At 37.4% G+C, this 13065-nt stretch overlaps 1 protein-coding gene across 3 annotated transcripts in view; it reads left to right on the top strand.

Annotated features, from left to right (window-relative positions):
- Positions 1-13065, top strand: part of BTAF1 (B-TFIID TATA-box binding protein associated factor 1) — a 106621-nt gene that overhangs the window by 20212 nt on the left and 73344 nt on the right. For 2 of the 3 annotated variants that reach the window (XM_054436202.1, XM_063669984.1), the window contains 3 exons: positions 7696-7859; positions 10052-10188; positions 12858-12987. In XM_054436202.1, coding sequence (XP_054292177.1) covers positions 7696-7859; positions 10052-10188; positions 12858-12987 — 431 coding nt within the window. Of the gene's footprint in view, positions 1-1774; positions 1828-7695; positions 7860-10051; positions 10189-12857; positions 12988-13065 lie in introns of those variants that run through there. The other variant, XM_054436203.2, reaches the window with a different exon arrangement.

The following is a 13065-nucleotide window of genomic DNA, read 5'->3' on the forward strand; positions in this document are numbered from 1 at the left end:
GAGGTAAAACTCTTCAAAAACTTTTCATTTATATCACTAAATAGTAAGTTTACTAACTTTACTAGTGTACTCATGGACACTGTCAGAGATCAAAATTATATATGTTTTGGTTTTGCCGTATTCTGATTTCATAGATCTATGAAGAAGTCTAGGTAATTGTATTTCAAAGAAAAGCCCGGCTCAGTGTGGTGGCTCACACCTGTAATCCCAGCACTTTGGGAGGACGAGACGGGCAGTTCACCTGAGATCGGGAGTTCGAGACCAGCCTGGCCAACATGGTGAAACCCTGTCTCTACTAAAAATATGAAAATTAGCTGGGTGTGGAGGCGGGTGCCTGTAATCCCAGCTACTCTGGAGGCTGAGACAGGAGAATGGCTTGAACCCAGGAGGCGGAGGTTGCAGTGAGCTGAGATCATGGCCATTGCACTCCAGCCTGGGTGACAAGAGTGAAACTCCGTCTCCAAAAAAACAAAAAAGGAAAGTCCTATAGGTGATTCTGATATGTAACCAGGATTGGGAACTGCAGTTTCTTGGGAACTCAGTTTTTTAGTGCTAGTAAGTCACAGCTTGCTGAACAGTGCTTGTTTAAAACCCTGTAGTTAGGTTTTCTTTAAATGTTGATCTGTGTTTGTCCCCTCATATATATTAATGACACCATATATGATTAGTATACATACTGGCCTGGGTTTCCTTTGCAGCTGGTTGTGTAGATTATTTCCCCCAATAAGACTTCGCCTGGAATGAGAGGACCAATTTTAGGCTCTGTGTAAGTGTATTGGGGTTGTGATCAAGCAGTCTTTTGGATGCCTAGTGTTTTTCCCTCCTGAGTAGACCAATCTTTAAAAAAATTTTCAAGCAGCTTTATTGAGATATAATTTATACATTATACAATTCATCATTTAACATATACAATTCAGTGGTTTTTAGTATACTGACAGGTATGTGTAACTATCACCACAATTTTAGAACATTTTTGTCACTTTAAGAAGAAACCCCATATCCTTAGCTATCACCTTTTTATCCTCTTACTTCCTTCCCTCCTCTTCCCAGCAACCATGAGTCTACTTTTGGTCTCTTTAGATTTGCTTATTCTCAACATTTTATATTTGGTCACATACCACATAACAGCATTTAAGTCAGCAACAGACTAGGACTGCATATACAGTTGTGGTCCCATAAAATTATATTACTGTATTTTTACTGTACCTTTTCTATGTTTAGATATATGAATATTTACCATTGTGTTACAGTTGCCTACAGTATTTAGTAACATGCTATACAGGTTTGTAGCCTAGGAGCAACAGGTTATACTGTACAGTGTAGCTGTGTTGTAGGCTTTATGATCTAGGTTTGTGTAAGTACACTGTGATGCTGACACAACCACAAAATCACTGAATGACACATTTCTCGGAATGTACTCATCATTAAATGGCATGTGGCTGGTAAATGGAATCATACAATATGTGGTCTTTTGTGGTGGCTTTTTTTTACCTAAGAGAATATTTTCAAGGTTCATCTGTATGACAGCGTATATCAGTACTTTTTTTTCTTTTCTAAATTTTATTACTGTTAAGGGATATATCAGGTTTTTAAAATTGTGGTAAAATATATATAACAAAAAATTTACCATCCTTAACTGTTTTTAAAACTTAAGTTTAGGTAATGTTAAGTACAGTCACATTGTTGTGCAGCCAGTCTCCAGAAGTCTTCATCATGCAAAACTGAAACTACCTATTAAACGTCAAATCCCCATTTCCCCCTTTCCCCAGCCCCTGGCAACCACCATTCTTTCTGTCTCCATGAATTTGACTACTCTAGATGCCTCATGTAAGTGAATCCTACAGTGTTTGTCTTCTTGTGATGGGCTTATTTCACTTAACTTGATGTCCTCAAGGTTCATCTGTGTTGTAGTATAGGACAGAATTTCCTTTCTTTTTAAGGCCGAATAATAGGCCATTGTATGTATATAAATTTTGTTTATCCATTCATCCATCAGTGGACACAGGCTTATTCCACATTTTGACTGTTGTGAATAATGCTACTGTGAACATGGATGTACAGATATCTGTTTGAGTTACTGCTTTCAGTTCTTTGGGGTATATACCCAGAAGTAAATGGTTGGATCAGATGGTCATTCTATTTTTAATTTTTTGAGGAGCTGCCATTCAGTTTTCCCTAACAGCTGCATCATTTTACATTTCTACCAACAGTACACAAGGGTTCCAATTTCTCTACATCCTTGCCAACTCTTGTTATTTTCTGTTTTTTGATAGTTGCCATCCTAATGGATATGATGTGGTAGTATTTCATTTTATGGCCAAATAATATTCCATTGTATGAATACCACAATTTGTAAAAGCCTTTCATTAGTTGATGGACATTTAGGTTGTTTCTACCTTTTATCTGTTTTGAAAAATACTGCTGGGAGGCCGAGACGGGTGATCACCTGAGGTCAGGAGTTTGAGACCAGCCTGACCAACATGGAGAAACCCCATTTCTACTAAAAATACAAAAATTAGCCAGGTGTGGTGACGCATGCCTGTAATCCCAGCTACTTGGGAGGCTGAGGCAGGAGAATCGGTTGAACCCGCGAGGCAGAGGTTGCGGTGACCCGAGATCGCGCCATTGCACTTCAGCCTGGGCAACAAGAGCGAAACTCCATCTAAAAAAAAAAAAAAAAAAAAGAAAAATAGTGCTGTAAAAATTCATATACAAGTTTTTGTTTGGACATATGTTTTAATTTCCCTCAGGTAGATACCTAGAAGTGGAATTACTGGCTCATATGGTAACTATATTTTACCATTTGAGAAACTGCCAGAGTTTTCCAAAGTGGCTCTGCTATTTTACATTCAATTTCTCAACATCTTTTCCTGACACTTATTATCTGATGTTTTGATTATAGCCATACTAATGGTGTGAAGTGATATTTCATTGTGATTTTGATTTGCGTTTCCCTGATGTCCAATCATGTTGAACTTCATTTCATATATTGACCACTTGTATACCTTCTTTAGAGAAATGTCAATTCATATAACTTGCATGTTTTTCATTGGGTTATTTGCCCTTTTATTATGAGTTGTAAGAGTATATGTTCTCAATACAAGCTTCTTACCAGATATGTGATTTACACGTTTCCTTTTTTCTTTCTTTTTTCTTTTTTTTTTTTTTTTTTTGAGACAGAGTCTCACTCCATTACCCAGGCTGTAGTGCAGTGGTGTGATCTTTGCTCACTGCAGCCTCCACCTCCTGAGTTCAAATGATTCTCCTGCCTTGGCTCCTTCCCGCAGTAGCTGGGATTACTGGTGCCTGCCCCCACACCCAGCTAATTTTTTAATTTTTAGTAGAGATGGGGTTTCACTGTCTTGGCCAGGCTGGTCTCGGACTCCTGACCTCAGGTGATCCACCGGCCTTGGCTTCCCAAAGTGCTGGGATTACAGGCATGAGCCATCACCCCCAGCCTGATTTACACATATTTTCTACTGCTCTATAGGTTATCTTTTCATTTCCTCTGTGGTAAGAAGCATAAAAGTTTTTAATTTTTATGAAGTCTAATTTTTTTGTATTGTTTTGTTTGTTTCTCAAGTTTTTGGTATTATATGTAAGAAACTTGCCAAATTCAAGCTCATTTACCTCTGTTTTCTTCTGAGAGTTTTATAGCTTTAGTTTTTAATTCTTTTATTGATTTTGAGTTATTTTTTGTATATATTTTGAGGTTAAGGGTCCAACTTCATTCTTTTGCATGTGGCTATCCTGTTGTCTCAACACTATTTGTAGAAAATACTGTTCTCTTTCTCATTGAATTGCTCTGGAACCCTTGTCAAAAATCAGTTGACCATTGACACATAGGTTTATTTCAGGACTCTTAATTCTATTCCATTGATGTCTATTCTTACGTGAGTACCACATTGTCTTAATTATTGTTGCATTGTAGTAAGTTCTGAAATCAAGATGCATGAGCCTCCAACTTTGTTCCTGTGTTTCAAGATTGTTTTGGTTATTCTGAGTCTCTTCCATTTCCATATGAATTTTAGGACCAGTCTGTCAATGTTTGCAAAAAATAAAAAAAAAAGCCAGCTGGAATTTTGATAGCAATTTTGTTGCATCTGTGCATACATTTGGGAAATATTAGTGTTTTAACAATATTTACTCTTATGATGCATGAACATTTTCATTTAGTTTTTAATTTTTTTCGTTTTATACTTTACAGAATACAAGTTGCATCATAAATAGAATTGTTTTCTTAATTTCATATTTGGGCTTTTGTTTCTTTATATCTTTTTTTCTCTTTGTTCTTTAGGTTGGGTACTTTGTATTGCTTTATCTTTTTTTTATTATTATACTTTAAGTTCTAGGGTACATGTGCACAACGTGCAGGTTTGTCACATATGTATACGTATGCCGTGTTGGTTTGCTGCACCCATTAACTCGTCATTTACATTAAGTATTTCTCCTAATGCTATCCCTCCCCCATCCCCCCACCCCACGACAGGCCCCGGTGTGTGATGTTCCTCGCCCTGTGTCCAAGTGTTCTCATTGTTCAGTTCGCACCTATGAGTGAGAACAGTATTGCTTTATCTTTAAGTTCACTTGCATTTTGTCCTGTTATCTTCCATTAAGCTGTTAAGTCTATCCAGTGGTTTGAAATTTTTTTTTCAGATACTGTATTTTTCAGTTTTAGAACTATTTATTTATTTATTTATTTATTTATTTAGAGACAGGATCTCACTCTGTTGCCCAGGCTGGAGTTAAGTGATATAATCGTAGCTCACTGCACCCTTGAACTCCTGGGCTCAAGCAATCTTCCCATCTTGCTAGGACCACAGGCACATGCCACCACCCCTGGCTAATTTATTATTATTTTTTTTCTGTAGCGATGGGGGTCTTGCTGTGTTACCCAGGCTGGTCCCAAATTCCTGGCCTCAAGCGATTCTCCCACCTCGGCCTCCCAAAGTGCTGGGATTACAGGTGTGAGCCACTATGCCTGCCCCAGAACTTCTTTTTTATTTAAAAAAAAAAAAAAAAAGTTATATTGGCATATTTTGCACATTATTTAATTCACCCTTTTAAAGTATACAATTCTATATATTTTTAAACTTTTTTGTACAGATGGGATTTTGCCATGTTGCCCAGGCTGGTTTTGACTCCTGGGCTGAAGCGATCCTCTTGCCTCGGCCTCCCAGACTGTTGGGATTACAGATGTGAGCCACTGTACCCAGCTTGGTTCTTTTTTATAGTTTCTGATTCTCTACCAAGGTATCCTATCTTTCATTGATTGTGACAGTATCTTCTTTTACATTGAGTGTTGTTATATTAGTTGCTTACGAATCTTGCATTCTGGCTGGGTGCAGTAACTCAGGCCTGTAATCCCAGCACTTTGGGAGGCCGAAGTGGGAAGATGTCTTGAGCCCAGGAGTTTGAGACCAGCCTGGGCGGTCTAGAGAGACCCCACCTCCACAAAAAATAAAAAATTAGCTGGGTGTGGTGGTGCATGCCTGTGGTCCCAGCTACTCAGGAGGCTGAGGTGGGAGAATTGCTTGAGTCTAGGAGGACAAGGCTCCAGTGAGCTGTCATCATGCTACTGCACTCCAGCCTGAGTAGCAGAGCAAGAGCTTGTCTCAAAAAACAAACAGAAACCCTAAAACCTTTTAATTCTAACATCTGAGACATCTCAGAGTTGGTCTCCATTAATTGTCTTTCTTTTGAAAATGGGTTACATTTTCTTTTCTTTGCTTTTAATTTTGTCAGTTATTCTGCACATTATGAATGTTATGCAGTGTAGACTAGATTCTGTTATATTCTTCCAAAGATTGTTTTGCTTGTTTTTGCTTGCTTGTTTTAGCAGACATTTACTTTGGTGGAACTCAAAATTTCAAACTCATTCTTCTTTGCTCTGGGCAATAGCTCAAATCTCAATTTTAGCTTTTTAGATTTTAGCTTTAGCTGCATTGTTTGGAGTCTGCTCTGGGCATGCATAGTTCAGAGGTCAACCAGAGATTTGGCCTGAGTTTACAGAGAATTTTGGCCCTCTTCTCTCTGGCTCTGTCTTTTTGGGGGTTTTCTCTTTCTAACTTCCTGGGATTGTAATGGCCCCTAACGCTCTTCTCGTTCTTCAAGCCAAGCCAGAAAGACTGTGGGTTTTGGCCAGGTGCAGTGGCTCACACTTGTAATCCCAGCACTTTGGTAGGCCAAGGCAGGAGGACTGCTTGAGGCCAGGAGTTCAAAACCAGCCTGGGCAAACATAATAAACTCCATCTCTAAAATTAAAAATTAAAAAAAAAAATAGCCACATGCGTATAGTCCTAGCTACTCAGAAGGCTGAGGCAGGAGGACTCCTTAAGTCTAGGAGTTTGAGGCTGCAGTGAGCTATGATTGTACCTACTGCACTCCAGCGTGGGTATCAGAGTGAGAGACCTTGTCCTTTGTTGAGGGGGAAAAAAGAAGACTAGGTTTTTATTTCAAATTTTAACTGCCGCACATTTCATGGACTGGCTCTGTCTTCAAGCTAAAAGCTACAAAAAGGGGAAACTTTTGTTTTTTGTAGCTTTTAGCTTTTGTAGCTTTTAGCTTTTAGTGCTATTCCCATCTTTTTAAGTACTGACAATTCCCCTAAGTAAATGCCTTTTTTTTTTTTCCCTCTGGTGCCTTTAAGGTAGTTTGTTTTTTCTGTTTTGGCCAGAGTTTGTTAGGTGCAGAGGGTTAGTCCAATAGGAACTAACTCAGCCATTATTAGAAGCAGATCGTTATTGTTTTTAAAATATCAAATTTTTTTCAATAAGGTATAACTGTCTTTTACAGCTTAGCTTTTTTAAGGGCAAATTTTTATTTTTAAATGCCCTTTGGTATGTTCTGTTTTGTCTCTTTTGCACCGAAGGATTGAGGGTTTTACTTGAGACATTTAAAAACCTGTCTACTTTTATTCTCTTTATTATTTGGGATATTAGGTCTATATCAGCTCAATACATAAAGGCTACACTTGGAGTAAGCATTTGTTTGTTGAGCCTTTTACTGTTGAACAAAATCTAGATTTTTTTTAGCCCAGTGAGAGCTTTCATAGGAGGTACAGGTGTAGCTATAAAATAAAATTGATTTATTTCCATAGAGATGTTTTTTTTTGTTTTTTTTTTTTTTTGAAACAGGGTCTCACTCTGTTTCCCAGGCTAGACTGCAGTGTTTTGATCACAGCTCACTGCAGCCTTGACCTGGGCTGAAGCAAGCCTCTCGCCTTCAGCCCCTGGAGTAGCTGGGACTACAGGTGTGCACCATCATGCCCTGCTAATTATTTTTTATAGAGATGGGGTCTCCCTACGTTGTCCAGACTGGTCTCAAACTCCTGGGCTCAAGTGATCCTCCCACCTCGGCCACCCAAAGTGCTGGGATTACAGGTGTGAGCCACTGCATCTGGCCCAGGAATGAATCTTATTATTTTATATATATTTACTAATTAACAGTTGGGGAACACGGGAATCCCAGTAAAAACTCCCAGAATGTTTTGTTAACTAGAACGCTATTTTCCAATGTGATTAGGTAACAGAGTTTATGAGATGTTCAGAGATGATCATGAATGAATATGGTTGGTTTTATTGGCAGAAGGGATGCTTTAATAGTGTATTTTTTTATTTTTATAGAGTTTGATGTGCACGTATTAGAAAACTTCTTAACTGATTTGGAGAAAATGTATTTCTTTTCTGTTGAAAGGTGAAGTGGATCCTAAAGAGAGGATAGCACGCCAACGAAAATTATTACAGAAGAAACTTGGCCTTAATATGGGAGAAGCAATTGGAATGAGTACTGAAGAACTTTTCAATGATGAGGATTTGGATTATACCCCAACTTCAGCATCCTTTGTTAACAAACAACCTGTAGGTAAAACGTTTGGTTATTTGATTGCAAGTAATAATACAAAGGGTTTGCTTCATTTTGCTTATGTAATTATAGTTTAAGAAAATGTTATACTTAGCTCTGTTCATTGCTGCTTAGTGCCACCATAATTTAGCATCTTTTCTAACTGGATTTCTGATGACAGATTCTATAGAGTTAGAAGCTCAACCTACCTCCCAGACACTGGACTGTTAAGTTGTAGCAGACCTTTTAGGAACTACTGGTATTGAAAGATTGTAATTGCTGCAATTGCTCTTTTTTGGTATGTTCTTTGATGTAGGGAAAAGTAATTTTTTGGGAGAGTGAGAGATAGTAAGGGCTATTATAGTCAGATATGATAGTAGAAGTGTTTAGTGTTATGATTTATTCTTTTTTTTAAGTGAGAAATAAGACTTGCAAACAACCAAAAAAGGATGTATAATATGAAGTAAAAGGAAGTTTTTTGCCAACAGGACACAGACATTTCCATGCCCTATAGACAACCATTTTCAAGTTACTTGTGCATCATTTCTGAAACTTCTGTGTACCAAGTGCATGTATGTGTTTGTGTGTGTGTGTGTGTGTATATATGTGTATGTGTGTGTGTGTTTGTGTGTGTGTGTATATATATTCCTTTTAAGCCATGTTTACCTTTTCTCGCTTCATACAGCTTAATGTGTCAGTATATTCAGATTGACCGCATTCTTTTTGGACAGCTTCATGCTGTTTTGTTTTGTGGCTATACCATAATTTCACTCTTTTCTTCCTCTTCCTCTATTCCAGTTCCCAGTGGATACATTTGTGCTTCTTAACTTTTTTATGCCACAGACTCTTTTGAAGCTCTAGTAAAAGCTGTGGCTCTCTTCAGAAAAATGCACATATAATGAGATATTACATCTCAAGCGGTTCAGTACTCTTTTACCTGACCCCCGGTATTCTTCTAGGGGTCCATGGGCTGCATTAAAAATTCCTGCTTTGCAATTATGAATCTCCTGTCTTGTCATTCCCTTGGTCATTTCCTTTGCTTCAGTGGAGAATGGTTCTGTTTACCTTTATACAAATGGCACTTTAAACCATTAGAATTTGTAAAGTGTATTTTTTAGGGTTGAGGGTGTGAGTGATGATGAATAACTTCTGCAGACAAGGTGGGGAAAAAGGCAGGTACTAGGAGAGAAAAAAGAGAGAGTATGAAGAGGCCAAAATACAGCAACACCCTGAAAGGAACAGGAGGAAATGGGGTAGAAAGGAAAGTGTAAGGTGTAACTAGAAGATAAAGAGGATAATAGAATAAAATAAATGAGAATAAAAATACAATAATGTGATCACAGTATGGGTAATTGAACATGGTGTAAGAAAATGAATGGACAGGTGTATTAGAAAGTGGGCTGTACACATCAAATTAATTGGGTGCGGGATAGGCAACACTAATTTGGGGTTTGCAAAATCCAGGTTTATATATCATGGACCTTTGGGGGAAGTTGCTTAAGGTTCATTGTTGCCATAGGTCATTACAGCTGCATTGCTTGTATATGTGCCCATGGTTCTTGATCAAGACTGCAGCAGAACATCCACACCAGTGACCTTAACTGGTTGCGGAAGTATAAATTTCAGTTGAATCTTATGGTTAGGCACAGAAGGGATTTTTAGGCTTGAGCTTAAAAATCTAACACACAGACTTTATAGTGTCTTCTGTGAATGGAAAAGAGCAAAAAGAGTAGACAGTAAGTAGTTAAGAGAAAAGGGGCATATGAGCTAAGTTGGACTATAGCATGCTGGACCAATCACTTAAGGCTATAATTTATTTATTTATTTTTTTCCACAGAGGGTGATGATCAGTTTCTTTTATTGACATTTATTCTCATAACTTTTTGGTGATATTATTTTTATTTTGAAGTCTTACCTCTTCAAGGCCTTCTCTGTGGGTTAGGATCATACATTTGTGCCTCATAATGTATCATAAAAAAAGTTAAGAAGCATATGTGTATCTGTTGGGAGTTGGAATAATAGAGAAAAGGGAGGAAAAGACTGAAATTATGGTACAGTCATACAACAAAAGAGTGTGAGCCTGTCAAAAAAGAATGTGATCAATGTATGTATACTGAAATTTATAGACTTGGTCTTCTTCTGAGGCTGAGACTACAGGTACTTATTTTAATTTCAAAAGTTCCAACTCAGCATTCTTTTATTCTTTTAGACTCTTCAGGCAGCTGAATTGATTGACTCAGAGTTTCGAGCAGGAATGAGCAATAGACAAAAGAACAAAGCTAAAAGAATGGCCAAGTTATTTGCAAAACAGAGATCCAGGGATGCAGTGGAAACTAATGAGAAGAGGTAGTAATCTTTTTTTGCTTATTCACTTAAAACAAGAGGGCTCTGTGGCTTTAATCTGTGTCTGCTTGATTTATAGAAACATTCTGCTGACATATTTAGCTGGGGAGTACTGTTTGGATTCTCTTACTCAATTGTCAGAGAGTATTCATTGTTACTAGGAACTGAGACAACTTCCCCAGAAAAATCCACATGTGCAGACTTTTTTCCTACTAATTATCAGTTTTGAATGAGGGCTGAGGGTCTCCAAAGGGGAGAGCATTCCAGGCAGAAGAAACAAGTTTAAATGCCTTAAACGTGGAATGATCAAGAAACAAATAGAAGGGCAGTATGGCCTTCTATACTGGGATGAGTGCACAGGAGAGTGATAGAGAATGAAATCAGAGAGGTGTCTAAGGACCACAAGTTAAGAATACTCCCTTAGTAAAGTGGGAGGTATTGTCACGATATTACCTCACCTGTGCCTTAAGCTGGGGCTATGCTAAATAGCCAATGATAATCTAGGCTAGTTTATGTAGTCCTGTTGAAGAAAAGAACTCTGTGGGTAAAGTCACTGTCCTCTGTTTCTTCATGAGTTACTAAAAGTGATCATCTATGCATGGCTTGGAGCAGCATTTCTCAAAGGGTGGTTCAAAACTATTTCCTTCAGGTGCTCTTTGAGGACCTTGTAAAAAAAAAAATGCTGTTTTTTTTTTTTGTTTTGTTTTGTTTTTTTTGTGATGCAGTCTCTGTCGCCCAGGCTGGAGTGCAGTGGCACAATCGTAGCTCACTACAGCCTCAAACTCCCAGGCTCAAGCAATCCTCCTGTCTCAGCCTCCCAAGTAGCTGGGACTGCAGGTGTGAACCACCATGCGTGGTTAATTTTTAAATTTTTTGTAGACATAGGGTCTTCCTATGTTGCCTAGGCTAGTCTCTAACTCCTTGGCTCAAGTGGTCCTCCTTCCTCGGCCTCCCAGAGTGTTGGGATTACAGGCTTGAGCCATCACACCTGGCCAAAAATGTATATTCTTGGGTCCCACTCAGATCTGTTAAATAAGAATCTTTAGTGGTGCTCAGGAAATGTTTGCATAAATGCTGAATTAATAAAAAGCCTCGGAAAATAGGATTTGCAAATGACAGAACTTTTTGTTATATGTATTCACGTAAAGCTAAAAAGTGTTTAGTGTTTAAAAGCTAGGCACAAAGGGGGATAAATAATAAACATATACTTGGTGGAGATTTATACTTGAGGTTAAATCCTTAACTGCAAACTTTTTATTCAGCTTGTTAATGACAAGATTTTTAAAAAGTTAACAGCTCATTAAGATCATATAGTAACCTAATAAGTATTTCTACTGGTTTTTATTCATACAAGCACTTTTAGCCAAAGATTTGAATGTTGGAAATATTAGGCTTTATTTTTCAGAGTTCATGAGTCACTCATTTCACAAACATTTATTAAATACCTTCTATTTGCCAGGTATTGTTCTAGGCCCCTGAGGACATGTGTGAATAAAAGAGAGAAGAATTCCTGCCTTTGGAGGTTATAGTCTGGAGGGAAAGATGGGAAATAAATAAGTAAAATATAGTGTGTGTGTATATGTGTGTATATATATAAAATACAGATAATGTTAATGTTAAGAGTTAAGGAAAAGAAGATAAAACAGGGAAGGAACATGTGAAATATTTTTGGGGTATAGAGTTTGAAATTTTAGATATGATGGTCTAGGAGGGCTTCCTAGAGGTGACTTTTGAGTAACAATCTGAAAGACATGAGAGTGCTAGTCCTGTGAATATCTAGGAAAAGTTTCAATAGTTTTAAATAGTTTAAGAAAATGTTATGCTTTCCAAATAGAGGGAATTACAAAGACAAATGCCTGCAAGTGGAAATATGCCTAACAAGTTCAGGGACTTAAGGTGACCTACTAATGTGGCTAGATGTGGAGATAGTTAAGGGAAGAGTAATAGGAAATGAGAGGAAGTCTCAGATTTCTTTTATCGCCTTACAGAAAAAATGGTTGGCCAAATAAATTTCACTGTTAAGATGGAGAGAGAGGAGAAGTATTTATAGAAAATAATGCTGTATGTGCTTTAAAATGTGCTAAGTTTTTCTTTTCTAAATGCTGAATAAAAGTAGTTTGACTTGTCCTCTCCTTTCCGGTATTAGGCTAGCCTCAAAATTTTTGGTCTTTAAGTCATAATAGAACATTTCCTCAAATTTTCTATATCCTTTTTCCATTGGTCAATTGTTTATCTCTCCATATTTTTCAAGAACTGCTAAGATTGTACTGTATTGCTCAGTATGTTAGTTTTCTCTAGTATATAAAAGCCTAAAAACGTTAGTGTTGTGCTGGACCAGATGCAGGTTATATGCAGGTTATAAAAAAGATGATGAGCTGATTGTAGAGAGGAAGGAAAAATGGCCTATTAAATTCAAGATCCAGTTTGAAAAAAAGAATTCACCAACCTGTAGTGTAGTTAGGATATATTTTGCTCAAAAAATTTTAAGCAGTTAGTCGTTTGATACATGGGATTTTAAGTAAGTCATATAAGCAGAATATGGTGTAAAACATTTGTTTAAATGATGGATTATTGTAAATTCGTTGTGATTCACATTATCTTTTATTCATTTCATTCATTGTGGTTCACATTATGCTTTATTCATTTTCTAAATGGTGACTTTTATTTTTTAGCAATGATAGCACTGATGGGGAGCCAGAAGAAAAGAGACGGAAAATAGCAAATGTTGTTATTAATCAGTCTGCAAATGATTCCAAAGTCTTGATTGATAGTATTCCAGACAGCTCTTCCTTAATTGAAGAGGTACTCTTGAAAGACTCTAAAGTATCCATTAAAATTGCTTATAATCTTTGGGCCAGCAGCGGTGGCTCACTCCTGTAA

Source organism: Pongo pygmaeus, chromosome 8, assembly GCF_028885625.2.
Source record: "Pongo pygmaeus isolate AG05252 chromosome 8, NHGRI_mPonPyg2-v2.0_pri, whole genome shotgun sequence".
Lineage (NCBI taxonomy): Eukaryota > Metazoa > Chordata > Mammalia > Primates > Hominidae > Pongo > Pongo pygmaeus.